The 27,458-nt window shown below is 46.7% G+C and overlaps 2 protein-coding genes across 3 annotated transcripts in view; one reads left to right on the top strand and one right to left on the bottom strand.

Moving 5' to 3' along the window:
• CENPP (centromere protein P) overlaps positions 1-20,489 on the top strand; it is a 295,669-nt gene extending 275,180 nt beyond the window's left edge. Inside the window, exons 6-8 of the mRNA XM_003260490.4 lie at positions 11,298-11,377; positions 12,488-12,579; positions 12,989-20,489. Coding sequence (XP_003260538.1) covers positions 11,298-11,377; positions 12,488-12,579; positions 12,989-13,119 — 303 coding nt within the window. The 3' untranslated portion in view covers positions 13,120-20,489. The remainder of the gene's footprint in view (positions 1-11,297; positions 11,378-12,487; positions 12,580-12,988) is intronic.
• Positions 14,429-27,458, bottom strand: part of IPPK (inositol-pentakisphosphate 2-kinase) — a 62,433-nt gene continuing 49,403 nt past the window's right edge. For both annotated transcript variants that reach the window (XM_003260486.3, XM_030803959.1), the window contains exons 12-13: positions 19,451-19,530; positions 14,429-16,027 (exon numbers count right to left, since the gene is read on the bottom strand). In XM_003260486.3, coding sequence (XP_003260534.1) covers positions 15,802-16,027; positions 19,451-19,530 — 306 coding nt within the window. In that variant the 3' untranslated portion in view covers positions 14,429-15,801. The remainder of the gene's footprint in view (positions 16,028-19,450; positions 19,531-27,458) is intronic.

Here is a 27,458-nt window from a genome sequence, read left to right as displayed (position 1 = left end):
GTTCTTCCCAAGTCTGTACAAACAAGAAAAGTTGGGTGAAGGGAGGATGGGGGCTCCTGGCTGGTCTGTTCTGCAAAGGTCCAGAGATGAGGTAAGTGCTGAGGGCTGGGCCGCCCCACTGTGGCTGGGGCACATGGAGAATGTCTGGCACAAGCCCTTGAGAGGGTTCCGGGGCATCAGTCACTACCAGAAAGACAGCACAAGTCATGCCCTGACTGGGCCGGGTCAGCCATCCCTTCTGGTGGGGGTTGTGTTTTTGTTCCTGTGGCAAAGTGCTGCAATGACATTCCAACTCTCCCAGGTTTATGCCCCACCATGGGTTTGGAATAGAGAGGCTTTTCTGGTTGTTTGTTTTACTAAGCAACATTTAGGACACATTTTTTAACTCCCTGTGGACAAGCAATCCTTCTAACAGAGCTCCTCAGCTGTTCCCAGTTATTTTTGTGGATAGTTTTGTGGACGGTGCAGGTCCCCTGAGGGTCCTTCCTGGACACCCATGTTCATCCACTGAGGGCGACTGATCTCTAACTTCCATCCCCACACCGGGTCAGACAAGTGGGTCTGATGCCTCCTGAGCCAGCAAGCTGCTGTGCTCCCTTGTTTTTTACCAACCACACGACTCTTGGGGGCAGACGTTTGTGTCGCTAGGTCTGTGTTTGCATGTCTGAGCCTCAGGACCACGTCCAGGAAAGTTAGGCTAATATGGTTTACAGGAGGCAATTCAGCAGCATAGCCGCTGCATTCCGTTCTGCTTGTATCACTACATGGACGTATTTACTTCAAAAACACAAATAGAGTCTAGAAAAACTGGTTAAAAATCCACACAATTAGACTTGGAGATACAGTCTTTCCATCCTGTATGTAATCAAAAGATTTAAAAGTCAGGCACCTTTTGTCCAGCCTTGTAGCCTGGGGATTTCTGTTAACATTTCAGTCGTACGCTGTGTCAGTGAGGGACTCTCTTCTGCTAGGTGTGCCAGTCAGGAAATTTCCAAAGGGAGCTTCTGGTGCTGCCGGCGGTTAGTTGTTACTTCAAATGATTGTGATGATACAAAGCGCTCGAATAGCCAGTCCTTTCCGTGTTAGAGCTCTTGAAAATCTGAAAACCCCATCTCGCCTCCCCCATGGGGGTACCAGCCCTCATTTAAACGCCACGCTGTGACCAAAAGGACAGAGGTGCCTGGCCTGGTATTAGGCCCGGGAAAGTCTCGGTGTCAGATAAACGACTGCGTTGTGTCAGCTGCATGTCACGCTCCATGTGCCCACAGAGGAGTGGGCTGGGAGGGGAAAGCAGGCACTCTTGGGAGACTGTAAGTTGGCTGATCAAACAAGGGGATACACTGAGGGTGAAGGGATGCAGTCTCTCCCCAACACAAAGCGACTGACAGATGTCAAAAGAGCTAGACTGAGGTGTCTGGGAGAGCTTGTGCCTGCGTGTTTTGAATATGGGTGTGCACAGACAGGGGTGGAAGTGGCTGCAAGTGGCTCATGCACCTGCACACACCAGTGCATCCTTCCTAGCTCTTTCCACTGACAGGCCCTAGAAGTAATGAAGCTCCAGGAGCAACGAGCCCAGGTCCTGGTTTGTAGATACTGTCAGCTCCTTTGATTCCAGAGCTGGGCAGGGAAGTACAAAATGAGCCCAAAACAGCTGATGATGCCGGAGAGTAGGAAGACCTTAAAGAATGGTGGGGCTGTGTCAGAAGAACCAGGAGCAGTTTACAGGAGCTCATACTGGCCAGACCTGGGGGCTTGAGCATCACGACCAATAGTGATCTTAAACAGGTTACAGCCTGTGGAATACACAAGTGACTGTGAGTGGATACTGATACAAATGAATAAGGGAGAAGGAGAAGCTCTTTGCTGGTAGAAAGCCAACAGATGCGGGAGGAATGATGGAAACGGAAAGCCATCTTTTGGGACCCTCACTGTCGTTGGTGTTGCCATGTCTCATCATAGGGTCTTAGACTCGGGAGTGGACAGTGGTCTCAGGAGTACAGTGGTGGGGCTGCGTCTGAGGCGCACAGGCAGCATTTCCGTGGGGCTCCAAACCTGGCATCACCTCAGCATGGATATGCAGCATTAGGCCCAGATTCAGCCATCTGTGGTGCCAGCAGCTGCACCCAGGCTGTCAAGACCAGCCATGCTGGGGCCTGAGGGGACAAGGAAGGAGAGATGCAGTTGGGACAGCTGGGGACATCTGAAGGGGCATGTTCTGGTTTGGAGAGGTATGTTTTGGTCACACAGGAGATGTGCTCAATTGGGGAAAAACCTTGTGTGTGTCCAGGGGTGAGGGGTACCATGTCAGCATGGCGCAACACAGAGGGAGGTGACAGGCAGTGTGAACAGGTGGCAGCTTCACATTCTCCTTGTGTACTGTTTCTGTAAATTCAAAATTACATTCAAATTAAACTTTTTTTTTTGGAGACAGAGTCTTGCTCTGTCGCCAGGCTGGAGTGCAATGGCGCAATCTCGGCTCACTGCAACCTCTGACTCCCTGGTTCAAGCGATTCTCCTGCCTCAACCTCCCGAGTAGCTGGGATTACAGACGCGCGCCACCACACCCAGCTAATTTTTATATTTTTAGTAGAGAAGGGGTTTCACCATGTTGGCCAGGGTGGTCTCGATCTCCTGACCTCATGATCCGCTCGCCTTGACCTCCCAAAGTGCTGAGATTACAGGCATGAGCCACCATACCTGGCCTCAAATTAAACTTTAAAAACACAACTGAGGCTCAGAGAGTTTAAAAGGGATTTCTCAGTCATATAGCCAATCAACAGCTAAGTGGGCTGAGGTGGGACCAAGGCCCCTTGTCCCGGGCAGAGCAGCTGCGCTGGCCCCAAGGCCCCGGCAGTACCTGTTCACTCGGTAATGTTTGATTGTCTAACACAGGTAAGATCATATGCATAGTAACATGTGAAGAACCTAGACCAGTGTCTGGCACAGAGGTGCCTTTGTATTTGTCAGTTTTCTTTCTGAAATGAGGACATATCATTATTCTTCCCAGTGCTCCTGCTGTAGGCATTTCTAAACCTTTCTGAAGTTTGTCATACTTCTCTCAGAAGTCTTGTGCGTGGAGAGCAAGGGTATGCTGGTCCACTCACCCAGACACCCACAGTGCCAAGTTCAACAGACGTATCTCTGCTGGTTTCACCAGACGCTGCAGGAGCTGTTGCCTACTCCCGCCTCAGTGATCCCTGCGCACTTCCCCACTTTCCTGCCTACACTCAGCTCTGATCACCCCCGACACACCTCTCCTGCCTTACCCCACAAAAAGTACCTCATCTGCACCCCTGTCCTGGAGGTCAGAAACTCTCCATGCCCCACATCCAGCAAGCCCTGATGCCACACCCCCAGAGCACATCCACGTCACTCCAGTGTCACTCAGCCATGGTCCCCCTGCTTTCTCCCACATCTTGCCCACCTCCCCAGTCCACTCTCCATGCAGCAATCAGTGTGATCCCTTCCAAATGACATCAGGTGGGGGTCTGGGGACCGGTCTGTGTGTTCTGGCCCTGCCCTGCTCCGAACTTCATCCTTGCCCTTCTCCCCACCACCAGCAGGTGGTAGTGGGACTGACGTGCATTCTTAAAGAATCACTTGCTGCTCCCAGTTTTGGTGCTCTTATTAATGATCATTTGCGTGCAGTTTTTTTTTGTATGGACATGTTTTCCTTTCTCTTGGGTAAATATTTAGGAGTGGGATTGCTGGATCACATAGTAAGTGTATGTTTAATGTGGTAAGAAGCTGCCAAACCTATCCAATTCCTAGCAGCAGTGTATGTTAGTTCCAGTTGTTCCACATCTTCACCAGAACTTGGTATTGTTCTCTTTTTTATTTTAGCCATTCTGATGGGTATGTTGTGGGATTACCTTGTGGTTTTAATTTGCAATTCCCTAATGACTAATGATGTATCTTTTGCACATTTAACCAAATAAGAGATGTCCAAAAGATACGTCACTAGTTTGGTTTAAATCCTTTGCCCATTATTTAAAATTGGGTTATTTATCTTCTTTTTACTGAGTTGTGTCCTTCATATATTCTGGATATAAGTTTTTGCCAATATTTTCACTCAGTCTGAGGTTGGCCTTTTTCTTTTTCTTCTTCTTTACAATGGCTTTTAAGAATAGCAGTTTCTAATTATGATGAAGCCAGTCTGTCAGTTAGCTAATTTATTTTTCTCTTATGGTCACTGCTTTTTTATTTAGTTAGTTTTATTTATTTATTTTTTGAGATGGAGTTTTGCTCTTGTTGCCCAGGCTGGAGTACAATAGCGTGATCTTGGCTCACTGCAACCTTTGCCTGCCAGGTTCAAGCAATTCTCCTGCCTCAGCTTTTGGAGTAGCTGGGATTACAGGCGTGTGACACCATGCCCAGCTTGTTTTTGTATTATTAGTCAAGACGGGTTTTACCATGTTGGCCAGGCTGGTCTGGTCTCAAACTCCTGACCTCAGGTGATCCACCCACCTCAGCCTACCAAAGTGCTGGGATTACAAGCATGAGCCACCACGCCCGGCCTGCTTTTTTATTTAAGAAATCTTTGGCTAACCCAGAATTGCACAGATTTACTCCTATGTTTTCTCTCAGAAGTTTTACAGTTTTAGCCCTTACATGTACTTTTCTTGAGACAACAGAGTCTCAGTCGCCCAGGCTGGAGTGCAGTGTGCATTCCTGGCTCACAGCAACCTCCACCTCCCAGGTTCAAGCAATTCTCATGCCTCAGTCCCTCAAGTAGCTGTAATTATAGGCACACACCACCACACCTGGCTAATTTTTATATTTTCAGTAGAGAAGGGGTTACACCATGAGACCACGTTGGCAAGGCTGGTCTCGAAATCCTGGCCTCAAGTGATCCACCTGCCTTGGCCGCCCAAAGTGCCGTAATTACAGGTGTGAACCACTGTGCCCAGCCCCTTACATTTCTATGTATGATTCATTAGAGTAAATTTTCATATATGGTGTACAGTAAGCATTGAAGTTCATTTTTTTTTTTACATGTGGATATCCAATTGGCCCAGTGCCAGTTACTGAGGAGTCTAGGGTAAATTTTGCCAGCATCTTATGCCATGGTGTGACCTCACGGATGTCATCTCTCTATAAACCAGAGTATCTTTCAAAACAGAAAATGTTACTAAAATACAAATGAAACCAAGATGATTGAATGGGGGAAGGAAGAGTCTTTTCAACAATTGGTTCTCAGACAACTGGATATTCACAGACAAAAGAATGGAGCTGGACCCCTACCTCACACCATATATAAAAATTAACTCAAAATGGATCAAAGACCTAACTTTAAGAGCTAAAAATGTAAAACTCGTAGAATTAAACATAAATGTAAATCTCTGTGACTGTGAATTAGGTCATGGTTTCTTAGCTATGACACCAAAAGCACAAGCAGAAAGCAAAAAGAAAAAACTTAAATTGGTTTTCATCAAAATGAAAACTTTGTACTTGAAGTGACACCATTAAAGAAGTAAAAAGACAACTCACAGAATGAGAGAATATTTTTGATCATATATCAGGTAAGTGACTTGTTCTAGAATATATAAAGAGCTATTACAATTCGATAACTAAAAGCTAACCCAATTTAAAAATAGGCAAAGGGGCCAGGCGTAGTGGCTCACACCTGTAATCCCAGCACTATGAAGGCTGAGGCAGGCAGATCCCTTGAGCCCAGGAGTTCAAGACCAGCCTGGGCAACACGGCAAAACCCCGTCCCTATAAAAAAATACAAAAATTAGCCAGGTGTGGTGGCATGTGCCTGTAGTCCCAGCTACTTGGGAGGCTGAGGTGGGAGAATTGCTTGAGCCCGGGAGGTGGAGATTGCAGTGAGCCAAGAATGCACCACCACACACCAGCCTGGGAGAGAGAGTAAGATTCTGTCTAAAAAAAAAATAAAAATTGGCGAAACATCTGAATAAACATTTCTCCAAAGAAGGTATACAAATGGCCAGTAAGCACATAAAAGAAAAGCAAATCAAAATCACAGTGAGATACCAACTCGTGGCCAAAGTGTTGATGGGGCTATGGAGAAATCAGAACTCTCATACACTGCTGATGGAATTATAAAAATAGTGCAGCCACTGTGGGAAACAGTTTGGCAACTCCCCAGTGGTTGGAGAGTTATTATATGACCCAGAAATCCTACTCCTAGATATATAACCAAGGGAAATGAATATATGTATGTGCAAAACTTATACACAAATGTTATGAACAGTAATGCTGTGAGCATTATTTCAAAAAGCCAAAAAGGGCAAGGCACAGTGGCTCATGCCTATAATCCCAACACTTTGGGAGGCCAAGGCGGGCAGATCATGAGGTCAGGAGATCAAGACCATCCTGGCCATCATGGTGAAACCCCATCTCTACTAAAAATACAAAAATTAGTCGGGTATGGTGGCACACGTCTGTAGTCCCAGCTACTGAGGAGACTGAGGCAGGAGAATCGCTTGAACCCAGGAGGTGCCTGTAGTCCCAGCTACTCAGGAAGCTAAGGCAGGAGAATTGCTTGAATCCAGGAGGCGGAGGCTACAGTGAGCCAAGATCGCACCACTGCACTCCAGCCTGGGCGACAGAGCAAGACTGTCTCAAAATAATAATAATAATAATAATAATAATAATAATATTTTTTTAAAAAATAAAATAGCCAAAAAGTAAAAACCACCCAAAAGTCTGTTGATCATTGGATAAACAAAATGTGGTACATAAAAGACCATATATAATTCCATTTGTATGAAATGTCTTGAATAGAGAAGTTTTATAGTTTTAGCACTTACATTTCTTTTTTTTTTTTTTTTTTTTTTTTTTTTTTTTTTTGTGAGACAGAGTCTCGCTCTGTCACCCCGGCTGGAGTGCAGTGGCGCGATCTCGGCTCACTGCAAGCTCCGCCTCCCGGGTTCACGCCATTCTCCTGCCTCAGTCTCTCCGAGTAGCTGGGACTACAGGCGCCCGCCACCACGCCCGGCTAATTTTTTTTTGTATTTTTAGTAGAGATGGGGTTTCACCATGTTAGCCAGGATGGTCTCGATCTCCTGACCTCGTGATCCACCCGCCTCGGCCTCCCAAAGTGCTGGGATTACAAGCGTGAGCCACCGCGCCCGGCAGCACTTACATTTCTATGATTCATTAGAGTATTTTTGTATTTGGTGTGCAGTAAGCATTGAAGTTTGTTTTTTTATCACGTGAATATCCAGTTGGCCCAGTGCCAGTTACTGAGGAGTCCAGGGTGAGTTTTGCCAGCATTTTATGCCATGGTGTAACCTCACTGATGTCATCTCTCAATAGACCAGAGTATCTTTCAAAACAGAAAATGTTACTAAAATACAAATGAAAGCAACACAGAAAGTAGCCTGGTGGTTGCTTATGGCTGTACTGGGAGGGTGGGTGTTAAGGGGACTAGGGGCAATAGCTAAAGGGTACATTTAGCGGGTGATGAAATATTGTGGAATTAGAAAGTGGTGATGGTTGCATCACCTTGTGAATATACTAGTACCCATTGAATTATACACTTTAAAGGAATTATGTCTCATATAATTTATATGAATTTATCTCAATTCTTTAAAAGTCACTGAATCGGCCAGACATAATTTTTGGGAAAATATTAAAGTCTAGATCAGTTAACATATCTGTGGACACCCAAGGGTAGATTTAAACTCAGGATTCAAGGTTTCCCATTTGTTTAAGTGGGAGACATAGCATTCCTCTTTGGTATTGCGCTGAAATATAATACAAGGTTGGTTTTCTGTAAAGCTCTGCTAAAAATTCTATTCCCTTTGGACTAGCATCCAGCAGCTATTACAACAGCACAGTGAGTCTCAGGTGTAAAACTGGGGCTGGATATCAAATTGCCAACATTCTCATAGCCATCTTTCTATCATAAACACCAGGACAGCTCTCAAATGCAAACTCCCCACATGTGGCAACCAGCTGAACAAACACCCACTTGAATCGCTGCCTCAGCATTTCTAGCTTAAGACGAGCTTTCCTGTGGAAGGTTGGGGGCTCCAGAGGGGAAGCGCCAATGCCTGCCAACCAGTTAGTGTGCTCAACGAGGTCCCCTCCCAACAGCCACCCCTATATCACCACCTTCCTGACAATATCCACGGAAGCACAGGCATCTCACTCACTTTCCTTAAGCCAGAACTCTCAGGGGTGTGCAGGTCCCTAAGGTGCACTAGGAAGAGCCACGGGTTCAAGACTGTCCCACGGGGGCTCAGTCAGGTGCCTTCCTTCTCTTGGCCTCGGTTTTAAATATGACACATCTAAGGAGCTTTCCAGATAAGGCTTGTGATTTTCCAATTCCATTTTTTTTGTGTGTAACTATTTGTCATGGAAAGCATTTGAAAATATATGGTACATACTTCTTCCTCATCAGAGCATGTTTGTCTTAACTCTTTCTTGCCAATTTGGTCATCTTTTATCCACGTCAAATACAGTCATTTATAAAACTTGACTGCTGTTGAGATGTGCTGACCTTAGGCCTAATGACCTCAAGCCCACTCTGTCTTGAGTTGTATTGTATATAACTAATGTACCCCTGTTCACAGCTTTTCCATCTTCTCTCTCCACCTGTACACATCTGCCAGTGGGACCCATCCTTTCTATTTCAAGTTATCAGTGACCGTGACCTTGGCTAAATGAATGGAGCATTATTAACTTCCACAAAAGAACCTTTGCACACACTCCCACAAAAGTCCTCCAGAAACATGCACTGAATGCCTGACCTCTTCCTAATGTCAGCGTTTCTACCTTTGACTTTATTTTACAAACTAAAGGGTGTAAGGTACACTTAAATTTTTTAGCCAAAGCATCTAATTTAAACCCCTTTTTGCTCACAAGGAGAGGTGAGGAGAGGCCTAGGGAGGCAGAGAGCTGCTCCATCTGCTCCCTTGTGCTTGGAGGCTGAGCCTCGGGCCCCAAGTTGGAGCTGGCCCAGGCCCCAGCCGTCCCAATGAGTCCCAAGTGCTGCCGCTGAGCCAGCCTGGAAGCTGAGCTGCCACGTTCACAGGCTCTCCCTTACGGTCCTCATGCAGTTGTGATTAATTTGGAAGAGCCTGCGGCTTAAAAATCAACCAACACTTTCCACTTAAATCACTTAGGTATACATTTTCTTATGGAAACTGTTGTGCTGAAGTTAGTAATTGTAAGCTTCCGCCAGACCCCTCTCAGCCTCTGGCGAGTGCAGCTGGTGCTGCGATGCGCCCTTGCCATGCTGGGCCCACATGCACAGGGTGAGGGCCTCCCACACTGGCAAGAGCTCAGCGATGCAGGGGCTGCTTCCTTTAAAAGCTTTGTCATGCCATTGTCCCCACACAACCTCATTCAGCAGAACTGATCTGGTTCAATCCGGCAAGTCTCTGGAGCAGCAGGAAGGCCCTGTCACTGCAGTTCCAGCCTGCTCCCTTGCCTTGTGTCCTCTGACTAGCTGTCAGGCCAGATGCTTCTCAGGGGAAACCTCCCCTCACTATCCTTCCCTAAGGCCTGGGGAGGCCACAGTGCTTTTTAATCATGGCAGGGCTTGCATGGGACTTAAGCAGCACCCCCAGGCTTCCACATCAGTCGCTGTGAGAGGACAGGAAGGGAAAGCACGTCTGTCAGAGACTGGCCCTAGGAATTTGACATCTCAGGTGGAGCCTACTGTGAAAGTCTCCTGTCACCCCGACCCTGCAATCTGTTCTCACAAGAGCAGACAAAAAGACAAGTTTTCTGTGTGTGTGTGTTTTTGTTTTTGTTTTTGAGATGGAGTTCTGCTCTGGTCGCCCAGGCTGGATGGAGTGCAGTGGCATGATCTTGGCTCACTGCAGCCTCCACCTCCTGGGTTCAAGAGATTCTCCTGCCTCAGCCTCCCAAGTAGCTGAGATTACAGGCACCCACCACCACGCCCAGCTAATTTTTTTATTTTTAGTAGAGACAGGCTTTCACCATGTCGGCCAGGCTGGTCTCAAACTCCTGACCTCAGGTGGTCTGCCCTCCTTGGCCTACCCTAAGTGCTGGGATTACAGGCGTGAGCCACCCATCGCACCTAGCCAAAAAGACAAGTGTGTGTTTGTTTTGAGACGGAGTCTTGCTCTGTTGCCCAGGCTGGAGTGTGGTAGTGCAATCTCAGCTCACTGCAACCTCCACCTCCCAGGTTCAAGGGATTCTCCTGCCTCAGCCTCCTGAGTAGCTGGGACTACTGGCGCGTGCCACCAGGCCCGGCTAATTTTTGTATTTTTACTAGAGACAGGGTTTCACTGTGTTGGCCAAGACGGTCTCAATCTCTTGACCTGGTGATCCGCCCACCTTCGCCTCCTAAAGTGCTGGGATTACAGGCGTTAGCCACTGCACCCAGCCCAAAAAGACAAGTTTTTAAGAACTGAGAGGATAGGGCCACCATTACTCTTATCAATTTTGAGTATGTATCATCTGTTCAGGTTCCAGTAAGCAAACTGTGTTGTGGTTTGATGATCTAAATTTGCGAGTCAGTTGTGGGATAGTTAGAGGCTACCGGGTCCTGCTGTGAGTAACAGAAACAAGCAGACGTGTCCAGAATTTTCATAGTGCATGGGGGAAACCAGAATCTCCCAGAATTGCAAGCCTAGAAATCTGTGAGATTCCACTTGATTTCCCTGCTTTCGGGAGGAGGCTTTTGACTATATAATGCCATCTCATCATTTAGCTGACTTTCACCAAGGTAGGCCCTTTCCCTTACTACAGTGGGAGCCACGCCACCACTGGGCACAGTGAGGGTACCAGGGTGGGCTCCTGCCCGTGCCCAGGACGGTGTGTGGGCTGGACACCACTGGGGGGAGTCCTGAGGACGGACAGGTGAGGGGTGTCCAGGCTCGGCCACAGGCCTCACGGAGCCTCAGCTCAAAGGGCTTTTCAGGTCAGATGCTAAAACCCTGAGAAAACAGCTGCTTTCCAGCAAGGAGCCTGACGCATCCGCTTGGGGAATCCTCTGACCAGTCCTCCCCAGACCGTCCAGGTTGTGACAGACAAGGGCAGACCAAGGAGCCATCCCAGATGGAAGGGGTGTGGGGAAACCTGTGAAACGAGAATACAGCTGTAGGGAGGTTATGTACAATGTTCATGATGGGGAAGCAGCAGTCATGGGAGCCTGGAGGCTGTGGAGAGACCTACAGTGGGGCGGACGTGTGTGACAGCAAGGGCAGGAGGGGCAGTCGGCACCCATGGATGCTGCACGAACACTCGGACCCTGATTTTCGCCAGACACCTGGAATGGTGCCCCGTGCCCCTCCCGCGGCCCCTTTCTCCTCACCAGTGGATCTGTCTAACCGTGTCTTCTCCCCATGCAGGAAAAGTACCCAGATGCTGTGTACCTCTCGGAGGGGCCCTCCTCCTGCTCCATGGGGATCCGCAGCGCCAGCTGGCCAGGGTGAGTCTGCACAGGCCACGGGGCCTCCCATTTCCTGTTCAAACGAGAATTCTAAGTAGGAGACCACCTAAGTAGGATTCTAAGTAGTAAACCACCTAACCAAGAACTAAAGGTCGTCGGTTGGAGGAATCAGTAGTCCCAGCAGATATGCCCAGCGTGGGGATGCGGGGAGCTGGAGCCCTGGAGGATGTGCTGGGCCGCAGGGGGAAAACTTCCTTATGGGGTCAAGGAAGGGAGGCTGGGAGAAAGTGGAGACGCTTGTGGATCTGCTGTTACTTCTGAAATCGAAGGGAGGAAACCAGGGGTGAGTGGAAAACTCCAAAGCAATGAGAAGAAACAGGACAGGCTCAGTGCCCTGACAGCACAGCCGATCCCTCCACCAGCCCCAGTGCCACCCTGGCCCGTGCCGTGTTCTCCATCCTCTTCCCTTGGCTATGCATGTGTAGACATGTATCCATCTGGGTGTGCTTTTATGACCCGTGTGTGAATGCCTCAACTCAACTGGTTTCCAAGCTTTAAAATCGTGTGCTCCTTATGTAGGCTTCTGGGACTTGCCTTTGTCACCCTTCACCTCCTGCAGGGTCATGAGCAGCTGCGGTGCAGTTTCGCTGCTCATCCTCCCGGAGGGGATCATACACAGCGTCTTGCTGCGCTCTTCAGCTCTGGAGCATGTGGCTTCTTTGTTCTGGCTCACACCTCCTGGCACACAGTACACAAGCTTCTCCTGGGCTCAACTGCCTAGAAATGAAGTTCCTGTGTCATACATGGATGCATGTTCAGCTTACTATCAATGCCAGATTATTTCCAAAGTGGCTTGTCCATGTCTGCTCCCACCAGTAATTTTGAAGTTTCTGTTGCTCCATGTTCTGTACTTCGCTGGTATTGGCCTACTAATGTTTGCCAATGCAGTGGGGACAGAGCAGTACCTTCCTGTGGTCCTGGTTCCATTTGCCTGTGCTACTGACCGTGCCTCTTCTTCACTGTGGGTCGGGGTTTCTAGGAGCAGGGAAGCCCAGCATGGGGAAATGGAGACCAGGTGCGACTCATGGTTGCTCATCTTTTCGCCAGATTTCAAAAAGCACATAACAACATGCTTTACCGCTTTTTCAGGTTTGAATTAGTCATTGTTTGGAGGATACAAATAGATGAAGATGGGAAGGTTTTTCCAAAGCTGGATCTTCTCACCAAAGTCCCACAGCGAGGTAGGGCCCTGGGTGTGGTTGCTCTAGATGACTTCTCAACATGCCCAGCAAAGCCACCTGCCTGTTTCTTCTGGGTTTCAAAGGGCAAAAATCAAAAATTGGAAATCTCATTAATGTACTTTGTCTATCAATTTTTAAATTTTTTTTTATCAATAATCAATCAAAAGGAACATGAAAAGGGATTGCTGCCCCAAGGCCCTCCCAGGCTGAATGCACAGGGAATATGCCTGGAGCCGTAGGTGAGGCCTCCACTTGCGCTGTCTCCTCGCCCGCCGCCACTAGCACGTTCCATCCCATGCAGCCAGTCGGGAGGAGGGCGGGGTCTTGGTGAGGTCCATGCCAGCAGAAAACAAAAAACCAAAATCTGCCACCTTGAAGTTTCTTACCCGGTTTAATGTTTTCTTTATAGCCCTGGAGCTGGACAAGAACAGAGCCATAGAAACCGCTCCTCTCAGCTTCCGAACCCTGCTAGGACTGCTTGGAATCGAAGCTGCTCTGGAAAGCCTGATAAAATCGCTTTGTGCAGAGGAGAACAACTAGTTCCAAAACAGTGAACGTGGAGGATTAAGATGCTGCGTGGAGGAGCATGCAATTTTATTCAATATAAACATTTGCTATTTTCCACTTAGAAACCACACTCTGAAGACATGCTGTCTATGCAGTTATGGCACATTATATGGAAACTCTCATGACATGAAAAATAAATACAACTAGTTAAGTATAAAAGTGACACGTACAATGTGGTTTGCAAAAATAAGCTTAACATCTGAGAAAATGTACCGAGTGGTTGTGTGTCCTCAGATGTGTGGGGAGGACCCATCCCCCCACCCACCGCAGCCTTACACGGAGTCCACCTTGGACATGGCGGCCACATTGCTCAGCTGGGAGAAGCCACCCTTATCCTGGTTCCTGCCTCCTGGGGGCTCTGGAGATGGATGCCTATGGCGCCTCATCTTTAACCTGTCCTTAGTAGCCCAGGGGAGCCACGCCCACGCTCCCTGCCTCCCCCTGGTCCGCACAGTGGCGCTGTGAGGCAGTCTCAGCAAGTCCTCACGCTGTTCTTGGTCTTCCACAAGAAAGTGGAGCTGTCAGCTTAATAACAAGAATAGCCTAAGACAGCAAAGACAGCACTGTTCCTGGGCCAGGATGCGAGGAATGAGGTCCTTTATGAAAGACGCCCCCTGCACAGCCTAAGTGTTACATCGATCGTCCCAGACGTGCCGTTAAGAACCGTGACCTCATCAGTCGCCCATTTAGCATTGTTAGGATCTGTGAACGTGTGTTGTCTCAAACCAATCAGGGCCGTCATGACTACGCAGCAGCAGCAGCAGTTTCCAGGACGGGCCAGAAACGCATCCACAGCAGTGGCACCTGCGGCTCAGGGGCTCCTCACAGCCCGGACTGGTGGGACCCAAGACCAGAATGGGGGTGTCCGTCTTTTTCTCTTCTCCCTCAAATACAGGCTGTTTTCATCGTGTCTAGTCTAGCCCTGTCTGGGCCCTGTGCTAGGCAATAACTCTTGCAGCCCTGAAGGACCTAGGGAGCCCAGCCCACCTTCCCGTGGACTGGGGTCCCCTCACATGTGCACTTGAACCCAGGACTCAGCATCCTCCACACACCGTGACAGTGGGCAAAATCATCCCAAAGGAGGCTGCCCCAGCCCCAGCCCAGCAACAGTGAACTCCCTTGGGTCAAGACAGTACTCAACAGCCACTCCCTCCACACTTCCCAGAGCCTGCGGCTCGTCCGTGAGCTCCGTGCACTTTACCAAAGCCCCCATCCCAGCACACAGGAGCTGTGTGTATGAGACAGTGTCATTCGAAGTGAGAAGAAAACAACAGTAAAAGTGTCCAGTTGTATAAGTATCTATCTTTTTGCACCTCTGAGTGTAGAATTAGAAGTAAATATGACAGAATTGAACAATAAATTCTAGAAGAGTTGCCTTGATTCAAACAAGTATAATTCTCAAGTTATCACAAAATTTCCCACAAAAATTTACAATCAGCAAAATAGTTTCCTTATTTCTCATGTATCATTTTCATATAATTCCGTGGTTTCACTAATATATGTTACAATAAGCCTCCATTAGTCCCTCAAAACGATGATATAAATAAGTCTGTACAACCTAGCATAGAATAAAAAACTGAAACCAAGATTCCCAATGTTTTTCATAGCAGCCGGGCACACTTTGGTGACCCCAACGAGAACCCTCTCGGCAGCAGCCAGGAGCTGTTCACCTTCCGGAAGCAGGGCCTGTGGCAGCCTGGCAGGGAGAGGCCACGGGGCCCAAAAACGCAACACATCTCAAGGCAAACCCGAGGGAGGAACTCGGTCCGGGAGGAAGAGAGAACTCGCTCCTCAACCACCCTAGACACTGGAGTGTCAGGAAAGCACTGAGCTGTTGGGGCACACTGCCCAGCCCGGCCATAGCAGCTCAGCCAGTCACAGCTCCACCTCCAACTTCTACAGCAGCAATTTTTAGTGGGAAAGAACCGCTCATCTCCCCCTCATGTGAAAGATTAAATTGTAAAGCAAAAAAAAAAGGTCAATGCTCGTCAATGCTCGCATGAGTGGTGTCCATCCTGACCTGAGTCTTGCGCTCCCTGCTGCCCTGTGTGGAACTGTGGGCTTCAGCACCTCCACAGGGACCCTGAGTCTACACTGCTCAGAACCGGCGTCTGCATGACCACGAGGTCACGCTCTGCAGCAGGAAACCACCTAAAAACCTGTGTTGATATGTGGTTTGCACTGAAAAAGTGACCATGTAACTCAGCTGGGGAAAGTTCCAGTAGTATCCATGTTTTCTTAAAAGTCCAAACTGTAAAATGTATGTGACAATTCAAGTTTTCTATGTTAGGAGTCTGATGGTAGCAGATCCAAACCTTGGGTCTTAGAATAAGGCTTTTCGCATTAGAGAATCAGACATGAGCCCTGGTTGGGAAGGAAGAACTATCCAGAAGGTCTTCCCAGGGCTTAACGGACACTTCCATTTTAAGAGTGTGAGCAGCTTCCTGGGACACAGCACTCACGTCCTACATTCCTTGTCCAGGAAGATGTTTCTAGTGCTCTTCAATTCCATGTCTCCAAGAGGCAATCCCACCTCAAAAGGGGTTAAAAGCAAAAACATTCACAACCAAAGGTCACCCAACACAACAGAAAATAGCTCTATCATTCAACCTTCACATTCTATGTTCAAGTTTCAAAGACACTGCAGGGAAAGAGTTAGACCTTGTGGAGAACTAATGTGCAATCTTCGCTTTCCTTGAACCGAGTCGACATCACGGCGTTGTCTTTGGCACGTACAGTCTTTGAATAATAGTTGACGATCTTGCCGTCCAGTTTATACTGATGGGGAATGCTCTCGTAGGGCTTGAGGTCAAGGTCCAGCACAGACACGGAGAAGGCAAACCTGGACCTCGATGAAGGGATGACAGGCCTTTGATCAGAGCTGCAAGTAAAAAATACCATTTCAGGATACACAAGCCTCCCATTCATTTCCCTCCCTCCCGTTCTCTCTCCCTTCCTTCTTTCAACTAGTATGTTTTTATTATATTTTTTCTGTGACTTCTGCAAAGTTAGATGAATCAATCTCTTTTAAAAGAGAAGTGAATGGCCTCACACCCCAGCTCAGAAAGAGCACTCATTCTGTGCATCTGTGATCTGTGCGTGTGACAGCTGTCTGTGCCAGCTGTGTGCACCAGCATGCAAAGCTTCCTCGGGCCAGTGCACCCCACCATACCAGGTGAGAGAGGGTTAAAGGACTGAAAGATGGAAAAGTAATTATGTGGAACATGTGAGCGATGTTCCCCCAGCCCAGTGGTATAAATGAACGCTGAAAAATCACTTTATCATGAGCCAAGTATTACAAAACCCAAGAAAAAATAAAAAGTAGATCTGGCCATTCCAGCGCCAAATGGATGAAATGTCGGCAAGCCTTCTCCTTCTGTGCCTCTCCTGTCTGCTGAGAAACGCAAGCTCCTTTGGTTCACATTTGAAGAGGTCTGGTGCAAATTTTATCTTCAGTCCTTTGTATTTTGCCTCTCAGGGCTTAGTTTTGTGGTTTTAACATCAGAAGTCATGTGCTTATAACAAGATGTGATTATTTGCCCTGAAAAACACATTTAGGATTACTCTGAGTCCTGAGCTCTGACTGCTGTGTGTCCCGCTTTTCGTCTCAGGGCACTCAGCACGCAGCACTCAAGTCACTGGCTAAACAAGTGACCTAAGCTCGGTTCAGTCCAAGAGAAGTATCCTGGGTTCTGGTGTCCCAATGTTTACTACTCTTCGAGATTTAGAAATCAACAAGCCAAACCCCAACTTCAAAAGCTCCTGCCGAGGAGAGGAAATACTGATGAGCACGTCCCTGCTCTGACGCTGCTCACCACGGCCTTGGCGCTCACTGCTGCCCTGCCCCAGAATCCTGTTTGTAGGAAAAACGAATCCGACTCAGCTGCTGGGGTCAGTAACTATTCTCACCTGAAGAGTAAACAGCAAATAACTCATTTACAAATTAAGGTCATAAGCCTCGCTCCAGAAGCTGGAATGTGCCTGCAGCTCGTCCCAAGGGGCCACATTTTATTGAGAGAACCGCAGAAGCCCAAGGTACCGCTCAGTTCTGAGGCCTGAGACCCAAGCTTGGTGCACCCGGGCTGGAACAGGCACATCCCCAGCCCATGACTAGGGCTACGTATTTTAAAGGACACCCCAATTTCTCAGAAGCAGCACCTGACAAAACCATGGGTGTAAAGACAGGAAGGATGTTCCAGGCAGCTCCCGGGGAGGGTCTGACTACCTGAGTCAACCATGAGCTAGCTCCATGGGAACCAATGGCGGTGACCAGCGGGCACCAGCTCCTGACACAGAAACGCTCTTCTTCCCCTCAGCACCCCGGAGGCCAAGACTGGGCAAGAGGCCCCAGGGACACACCTGTCCCTTGTGCCAAAAGTGTGCCCTCTAGCAGCCTTGGAGAATGAGGCTCAGGTGGCCTTCTGGCTGCAGGGGGGCTGCCCTTGCCTGGAAGGCTGTTCTCCAGGACACTGACCCACTGGGGGTTACTGGGGGACCAGCAGCCTCCAAGGGTGCTGGGGATCGAGGTGGAGAAGCCAAGGCCGCACGCTGTGTTTCAAATGGGAGGTCGAGAGGAGCAGCAGGGTTTAGGCACGGGAAGCCATGGCAGCTCTCTCCACAGTTCCAAATTCCCAAAGAGGCAAAGCTCTGCAGTGACAGGAAGGCAGATCCAACTTGAGACATTTTCCTTTATGACAGGGCAGGAACAGTAGTGCAGAGCTGGAGAAGCCTTTATTTTAGGGGGTGTAAGAAGTTTAAATGTGGTCAGTCTACCTGTGAGCGGCAAATTAAAGTCTAGGGATCTAAATTTAGTCTCAGGTCTACCAGGCATCTCAAGATGCCAAGATGACTCATGATAAATCCCAGCCTTAGTTTGTCCCTAGGCCTCTAGAGCACTACAGTTACTGGAACTTGACAGGTGCGGCCACTGCACGCACCTTCCTGGAAGCAGGCCCAGCCCCACATGCCATGTTCTCATGTTCTCAGAGGAGAAGCCTTCTCTGAGATCCTCTCCTTTTGTTGAGAAAGGCCTGGCTAGAGTGCTTTGTGCAGGATGGTTCCCGTGCCTGCACCCTAGGTCTGAGAAGCCACGTGGCTCAGCACCTTGGGGACACGCCCTCCCCTCCCCTCCCAGTGTCATTTCTGCTGAGCAGTTGGTCGTAAGGACCCGGGCCCCTCAGCTTTCCCTGCATGCTGGGTTTCCATTTTGACATCACTGACCAGGCGCTAAGAGATTCCCAGGTGCTAGACGAGGTGAGTAACACGTCTGTCCTTCAGCGGCCTTTCACAGCCCACCTGAGCACCCTGCATCCAAGCACATTTCCATTGCCCAGCTGTATCCTTGGTCCGGGGGCTGCTGAACAGTGGTATCTTCATGGGTTTTCTCTCATCAAACACCACCAGTTTAATCCAGCTAAGGAATTCCTCATAACTTAGCCCTTGTAGGTATTTCCTTAGGGGATAACAGGAGTTTTCGACTAAATAGAACAACCTTTTTTCTACTTCAGTTACGCCCTATAATGTTCCTCAGTATTTCATATTGGAAAGTAAACAACTCTGTGCCTGCCAGGGAACAGGAATCCTGGGAACTGTTTAGTTCAAAAGCACCAGGAAAATGAGTGGCTGGCAGCCAGCAACCAAGGTCATCTTGACCCAGGAACACATGTTAGAAGAATGCGGAACATTCCGCAAATACTGGGTGCAGGGTTTGGCACCCCTGAAGATCAGTGATGGAGATGCTAACGACTATGAGATTATCAGTTTCATCCCGAATTCCCAGAAACGGAGGGGACTGGATAAAACTAGTGACATTCGGGAGAGGGGCTGCAAAAAGGCTGGTTATTCAGAAGAGGAAGCAGAAAAATGAATGCGCGCCTTGCAGGCTTTCAAATAACTGTGGTGGTAAAAAGGCAGGTGTGCCATGCTGGCACCGTGGGAGACTGAGGAACAAGGGCCACAGGCACCCACACATCTCAGGGGCTGGCTTTCTTTGAGGGAATGGAATGGGCAGCTCACTGTCCACATTGTTTCTGAGCTCTTGGAGTATTTTCTTAGAAAACAGTAACTTTCAATGTAATAACAATCCTTCTAAGTTATTCTCCATAAATCTGTCTTTAGACTGAATTACAAGCTTCTAGAGGGCGAGAGTTAGTAAGCCCCATGATGTCACATAGGCCAAGGAAGTTATGTCACTCCATCAAGGAGTCTCTAAATATGGGGAAACCAACTATCCTATTAACAATTAACCAACTGTCCATAAAACCCCGTTAGATCCAAGCTGCATGCCTTGCAGTGGGGGCCTCACCTGGCATCCTGCAGACAGGGGGACAGCGCAATCATGATGGAGCAGTCCTTGGCAGTCATGGCGACACGGTACTGCTGCACCTGCAGGGGCGGGAAAGATCAGCTCCAGGTCACACAGGAAGCCTCTGCCCCCAACACAACCTTCCTTCTCAGTAGCTAAGTGCGGGAACTGCTTCCTGCCTCAGAACGTGAGGGTGGGATTAGGAGCGAGGGCCACAGTGAGCAGGGGCGTCAGGAGGTCGCCCTGTGAGAGCACCTGGGCCAGCCCTCCACCCCACGGGGCTGCTCAGAGGCCAGCAGCGCCCCCTGACCTCTCAAGGCAAGCAGTGTGGGACCCCAACTCCAGACCCTGAACCGGATGATCCGTCTTCAGCAAGGTCACCACAGTCAGCCTTTGGAAGGAAAAGCAGTAAGCCACCTGAGCCCTGCATGTTGGCCACACTCAGAGTATCAAGTGAGCATCACTCGACACCTGCAAGAAGGGTGCAGGGGGTGTTCAGCAAGGCATCGCTTAGAACGCCATTCCCTCCGGAACATCATACAGCCACCAGAGACAAGTGCAGACGGCCACCCTTCTACAGGCTGTGCGTGTGTGTTAACTTGCTCCACCCTCACAGCAGCCCAACAGGGCAGCACGACCGGCGTCCCACTTTACAGACAAGCAACAGACACAGAGATCACTTGTCTGTCGTGCCCTGCTCGTCAATGGCAAGGCAGGGACTCAAACCCGGTATGCTGGCTCTGACATTTGCACTCTTCAACACATGCTCCAAGCTATGTGGGTCTGTCCATACTGACCAGGGACAGCTCAGCACACATCACACTGTCAGAGTCGACATACGTAAAGCCGTACATGTGCTCATGTGTGTGATGCAGGCAGGGAGAAAGGTGAAGGACAGCCACCACAATGCTCACAACTGTCTCCTCTACAGAGCAGAATGTGAGGCACTCTCTCCCCTTCCTCCTTTGAACTTTCATATATGGTTTGGATTGTTTTAGATGGCATAGCTCTCGCTTTCACAAAAATAAACAGTTGTAAAAAAAAAAGGAATTGGGCCTCACACATCACTGGCCTCAATATTTGTACTGATGACAGACCATCATCTCCTGTCTCCCTTTTAACCGCTCCCCTCAATTGCATATAACCCGGAGGATCTGGCCTTCGAAAACATCCAAGCTGCACTTTCCAAAAGACAGGACTGGGTGGTAGGGAGTGGGGAGAACCTCAAAGCACGAATTTAGCTCAGGCCTGCACACTATTCTTCGGGCGTGAGAAAACCTTTCACAGCAGATGGAAATGAGCAGCTCCTATCCTTACACTCTATTCAGTTAGCTAGGAAATTAGCTATTTCCCAGAGTACAAAAACATCCCAGTCCAAAAGAATTACTAAACATAAGAAAGAAGTGTAAAACATGTACCACATCCTTAGTGTACTGCAAAAGCCTTTCTAAGAGGCAAAACCCAGAAGCCATTAAGGACTCTCAGATTTGAAAACATAAAATTACCAGGCACAGTGGCTCACTCCTGTAATCCCAGCACTTTGGGAGGCTGAGGTGGGTGGATCACCTGAGGTCGGGACTTTGAGACCAGTCTGACCAACATGGAGAAACCCCGTCTCTACTAAAAATATAAAACTAGCCGGGTGTGGTGGCGCATGCCTGTAATCCCAGCTACTTGGGAGGCTGAGGCAGGAGAATTGCTTGAACCCGGGAGGTGGAGGTTGCGGTGAGCCAAGATCGCACCATTGCACTCCAGCCTGAGTAACAAGAGCAAAACTCTGTCTCAAAAAAAAAAGAAAGAAAGAAAACATAAAATTAAAAAGCCTTAGCAGGGCCAAGTGTAGTGGTTCACACCTGTAATCCCAGCACTTTGGGAGACCGAGGAGGGAGGACCATTGGAGCCCAGGAGTTCAAGACCTGCCTGAGCAACATAGCAAGACCCCATCTCAGATAAATAAGGACATGAATGAATGAAAAGCTTTTATATAATACAGTCATAATTCAAAGGCAAAAGATAAATAAATAAAAGACTGGGAGAAAATATTTACAACATGTAACAGACTATCAATGTTAAGAATATATATAGTGTTAGAAATCAATATGAAAAAAGAAAACTACCCCCAAAAGTGGACCACATAAATTGACAAAAGGAATATATATATATACATATATGTGTATATATATGTATTATATATGTATATATGTATTTTATATATATATATATATGAAAAGATGTTCAATCTTACTAAAGTCAAGGAAATGCAAATTATAACAATGAAGTATTTTCCAGTCATCAGATGGGGAGAATTACACACACACACACACATACACACACACACACACAGTCGGCCCTCCAGATGCAGAATCTGCAGATATGGAGGACTTAACTGCGAGACTTGAGCATCCTCAGATTTTGGTATCAGATTTTGGTGTGTGTGTCATAAAATGAAGAGGTTAGACTTCCACTTCATGTAATGCCAGACTAGGTAGTTGAGGCCAACCCAACTGCTGAGGCCAACTAAAAAAGCTAGACAAAGTATCTGCTTGAAGGCAGAGCTAACAAGCCAGGGAAGAACTGCTAGAATAGGGAAGGACAAAGGTATCTGGGTCTGCTTTTTCAAGAGAGCGTAGTGATAATTCCACAGTTGGCTGAGGGGAACTTTTAACCAAACTTCAGGGCTATGGGGACAGTAACCATCATGACCCCCCTTCTTTGGGTTAGTACCCAAAATACTGCCCTTTTAAGAGTAAAAGTGAGACCAGGTACAGTGGCTCACGCCTGTAATCCCAATACTTTGGGAGGCCAAGGCAGGCTGATGGCTTGAGCTCAGGAGTATGAGACCAGTCTGGGCAACATAGCAAAACCCTATTTCTACAAAAAATAAATCAGCCAGGTGTAGTGGTGCACACCTGTAGTCCCAGCTACTCAGGAGGCTGAGGTGGAAGGATCACTTGAGCCCAAGAGGTGAAGATTGCAGGGAGGTGAAGATTGCAGTGAGCTGAGATTGCACCACTGCACTCCAGCCTGGGAGACAGAAGGAGACCCTGTCTCAAAAAAAAAAAAAAAAATGGCCGGGTGTGGTGGCTCACGCCTGTAATCCCAGCACTTTGGGAGGCCGAGGCAGGCGGATCATGAGGTCAGGAGATCGAGACCATCCTGGCTAATATGGTGAAACCCTGTCTCTACTAAAAATACAAAAAAAAAAATTAGGCATGGTGGCAGGTGCCTGTAGTCCCAGCTACTTGGGAGGCTGAGGCAGGAGAGTGGTGTGAACCCGGGAGGCGGAGCTTGCAGTGAGTCACGATCGTGCCACTGCACTCCAGCCTGGGCGACAGAGCAAGACTCCATCTCAAAAAAAAAAAAAAAAAAAAAAAAGGGTAGAAGTGAGCCAAAGTCAACAGGCCCTACCAGGAATTACAGTTTTACTTCAAACAGACCAAACCATCAAAACTGGATTAAAATGACTCCAGCTGCTAGTGTTTCCCAGGCCTCTGATAGAAGCAAACCTAAAATTCTCTCTGGAAGAAGGTATGATTCTAGGCCTCAAGTTAATTCTAAAATAATTGTTCGAATACAATTTCTAGCACACAAGCAAAACTGTGCACACACAAGAAGACAAGATGACATGAATGGAAACCAGCAAAAACAAACAAAACCACAATAGGGGAGAAGGTCTATGGGAAGCTACACATTCCACTTGATTTTGCTGAGAACCTAAAACTGCTCTTAAAAAAAAAAAGTCGATTAAAAGAAAAAGAAAAAGATGCCACTGAAAAAAGAAAAACCCACAATAGTAGAAAGAAACACATATGCATGGATTCCAACTATTAGAGGTGCCAGACACACATACTGTATCAAAGAATATAAGACAAAACTGAGAACTTCAGGGAGAACTGGAAATGATAAAAATGAATCATTCAGAGATTCTAGAACTAAAAAGATGAAGAAATAGACATTAAGAATTCAACGGATTAAACAGCAGATGAGAAAAAACTGAAGACATGTAGGTTGGATGGGGATAATTTCAATCAATGTAACAATGATTGACAGAAGACCAACTAGCATTTCTCTTAATTGTGGTTCCCCTTGTGGTGATCTAGCTAGGGTTACAAGGAGGGAACAGTTATCCTTGCTGTAGCTCTAGGTGGAGAACTGGCAAAACCAACCTTTGGCATAAGCTGAGGAGGCAGCTGACTACTATGGTCTGAAGAGTTTGAAGTCTCTTCCACTGTTTCTTCCAAAACACCTGCAATTCCCACATTATTCACTCTTTTTAAAATGCAAATGTTATTTAGGAAGCATAACACTACCACATTAACTAGTTTTCTAAACGGAGTTAACCTGAAGATACGGGTTGGACAAAGAGAGGTAATAACTCGGGGTCAAGGAACAAGGCAGAGGTAAGAAAATGGGAAAGCTAAAGAGAATTGCTAAACTGGAAGACAGACCACAAGAACATATTCAGAATGAAGCATGGAAAGGATACAATCTAGAAAATATAGAGCAAAGGCTACAAGAAATAGAAAATTAAGAGAATGTGTCCAACATACTTGTAACTAGAATCCAAAAGAAAAGGAGAAAAAGGACACGCACAGTGGCTCACGCCTGTCCCAGCACTTTGGGAGGCCAAGGCAGGAGGCTTTGAGTTTGAGAACAGCCTGGGCAACATAGCAAGACTTCATCTCTTAAAAAATAAAATAACATTTTTAAAAGCTGGGCATGCTGGCATGCTTCTGTAGTCCCAGCTACTCAGGAGGCTAAGGCAGGAGGATCCCCTGAGCCCAGGAGTTTGAGGCTATGATGAACTATGATCATGCCATTGCACTCCAGTCTGGGTGACAGAGACCCCATCTCTTACAAAAATTAAAATAAAGATAAATACAAATTAAAGATAAATAAAACAGGAAATGGACAAAAACAAGAAAAAATTAAGGCTAATATTTTCCTAAAATGAAAAAAAGACATCAAGCCACAGATTCTAGAAAGCCTCCAAAAATATCATTTATACATATCATGAAACAAAAATTAAGAACCCATCACCAGCAGACCTACACTAAAGGAAACATTAAAGAGTGCTCTTCAAACAAGAACAAAATGATCCCATATATATATATATATACTCAGAAATACAGGACAGAATGAAGGGCAATGCAGGAAATAAATACATGGGTTAATGAATGCCTGTAATAAAAAAAAATAAGAATGTCTCCTTGAGTTTAAAATAATAGAATACACAACAACAACAACAACAATGTAAGTCAGGAGCAGCAGTAAAACGTACTCTAAGAACTTTGCGTTGTCCAAGAAGAGGGTAAAAGTACAAAATAATATTAGACTCTAATAAGTCAACTGCTTGCTGGCAATAACTAAAATAACCACTAGAAAAAAAGTAAAGGCCTCTACAGCTTCCACACAGAGCAGGGACATGGAATGATAAATAAAAAATAAGCCAAAAGTCCTTGCTACTCGGGAGGCTGAGGCAGGAGAATGGCATGAACCCAGGAGGCGGAGCTTGTAGTGAGCCAAGATCATGCCACTGCACTCCAGCCTGGGCGACAGAGCAAGACTCCATCTCAAAAAAATAAATAAATAAGCCAAAAGACTGTGAGAGAAGAGAAATAGAAACCTAAAATAGAGCCAGGCGCAGTGGCTGTCGCCTATAATCCTAGCACATTGGGAGGCTGAGGCGGGCAGATCACCAGGTCAAGAAATCGAGACCATCCTGGCCAAAATGGTGAAACCCCATCTCTACTAAAAATACAAAAATTAGCTGGGTGTGTTGGCAGGCGCCTGTAGTCTCAGCTACTCGGGAGGCTGAGGCAGGAGGATCACTTGAACTCAGGAGGCAGAGGTTGCAGTGAACCAAGATCGTGTCACTGCACTGCAGCGTGACAACAGTGAGATTCCGTCTCAGAAAAAAAAGAAACCTAAAATAGGTAAGAAAAATTTTTTAAAGTTTAAGCTTTAGTGTAAGTCTAATAAAACCATACAGACAATGTCAGAATGAATAAAAAGTCAAACCCAATCATATGCCACATTTTAAATACAAAAAAAGAAGGTTAAAAATGAAAGGATGGAAAAAGATACATAGTGCAAATACGAAACCAAAGAACCTAGAGAAGTTCCATTACACTCAGTCAAAGGAAACAAAAAGTATAACCAGAGATAAGGGACACTTAAAAATGATAAATGATTACATGGACATTACATGTGATGGTAAAAAGAAAAAATAAAAAAAAATTTAAAGGAAAAGGTAAATGACACCAAAATGAAAATTTGAATTCACCAGGAAGATGTAACAGTTCTAACTCTGAGGCACCTAACAGTATAGCCTAAAGATAAATAAGAATAGGCAAATTCAAAATTATCATGGAAAGTTTCTGGCCATCCTTCTTACGGAACAAGCAGACAGTAAAATCATTAAGATTGCAGATCTGAACAAAACAATTTAGCCTAATAGGGAGATTAAAATGCCACACCCAACATTTGAGAAGACACTACCTTTTCTTTCTTTTTTTTTTTTTTTGAGATGGAGTTTTGCTCTTGTTGCCCAGTCTAGAGTGCAATGGTGTGATCTCGGCTCACTGCAACCTCCACCTCCCAGGTTCAAGCGATTCTCCTGCCTCAGCCTCCCGAGTAGCTGGGATTTGGGTGCCCACCACCACACCTGGCTAATTTTTGTATTTTTAGTAGAGATGGCATGTCACCATGTTGACCAGGCTGGTCTCGAACTCCTGACCTCAGGTGATCCACCCACCTCAGCCTCCCAAAGTGCTGGGATTACAGGCGTGAGCTACCATGCCCAGCCAAGAAGACGCTACCTTTTCAAGCACACATAGAAGCATTATTTTTAAAAATTAATAAAGCCACAAAAAATTTCAAAGGATCAAATGGCAATCTCAACAAATGCCACAGGATCACTTGGACTCTATTCTCACTCCAGTGCAATTTTGCTAGTAATCAATACAAAAAAGATAACAAGAACCCTCACATGCTTACTAATTAATTCCCTTCTAAATATTTCCATGGGTCATAGAAGAAATGTTCATCATTATCAAAGTATATTTTAATTGAATATTGAAAGTACAGCTTGTGGAATGTGGCCAAAGCCATTTTTAGAGGAATATATAGCTTTAAATGCACATTTTAGAACAAAGAAGGTGCTGAAACTTGGATAAGCATGCATATCAGGAAGAAGTTACAAAAAGAACAAATTAGCCTAACGGAAAAAAGGAAATAATCAAGAATTAATCAAACAGAAAACAATCATACAGTACAAATGGATCAAAAGTTGATTTTTAGGAAACTAAACTCTTGGTGGGAATAATTAAGAGAGTGTCCTAGCCCTCAGGAAGGGGAACATCACACACCGGGGACTGTTGTGGGGTGGGGGGAGGGGGGAGGGATAGCATTAGGAGATACACCTAATGCTAAATGACGAGTTAATGGGTGCAGCACACCAACATGGCACATGTATACATACGTAACAAACCTGCATGTTGTGCACATGTACCCTAAAACTTAAAGTATAATAATAAAATTAAAAAAAAAAAAAAAAAGACAGTGTCCTAGCCCCTTCAGGCTGCTATCATGAAATGCCCAAAACTGGTAGCTTATAAACAACAGAAACTTATTTCTCACAGTTCTAGAGGCTGGGATGTCCAAGACCAAGGCGCCAGCAGATCTGCTATCTGGCGAGAGCCAACTTCCTTATTCACAGCCCTCTTTTCACTGTCACTTCACATGGTGAAAGGGGCTGGCTTGCACTCTGGGGTTTCTTGTATAAGGGCCTGAATTCAAATCATGAGGGCTCCACCCTCATGACCTAATCACCTCCCAGAGGCCCCACCTCCTAACATCATCACCTTGGGAGTTAGGATTTCAACATATAAATTTGGCGGGGTGGGAGGGTAAAACATTCAGATAGTAGCAGAGAGGGAGAGAAATCAAATATCAGACATCTGGATTAAAAGAGCATACTTCAGATCCTATAAAACATGAAAAGATA

The sequence above is a fragment of the Nomascus leucogenys genome, chromosome 1a (genome assembly GCF_006542625.1).
Source record: "Nomascus leucogenys isolate Asia chromosome 1a, Asia_NLE_v1, whole genome shotgun sequence".
In the NCBI taxonomy this organism is placed as follows: Eukaryota; Metazoa; Chordata; class Mammalia; order Primates; family Hylobatidae; genus Nomascus; species Nomascus leucogenys.
This window is presented reverse-complemented; position numbering and strand designations above follow the sequence as displayed.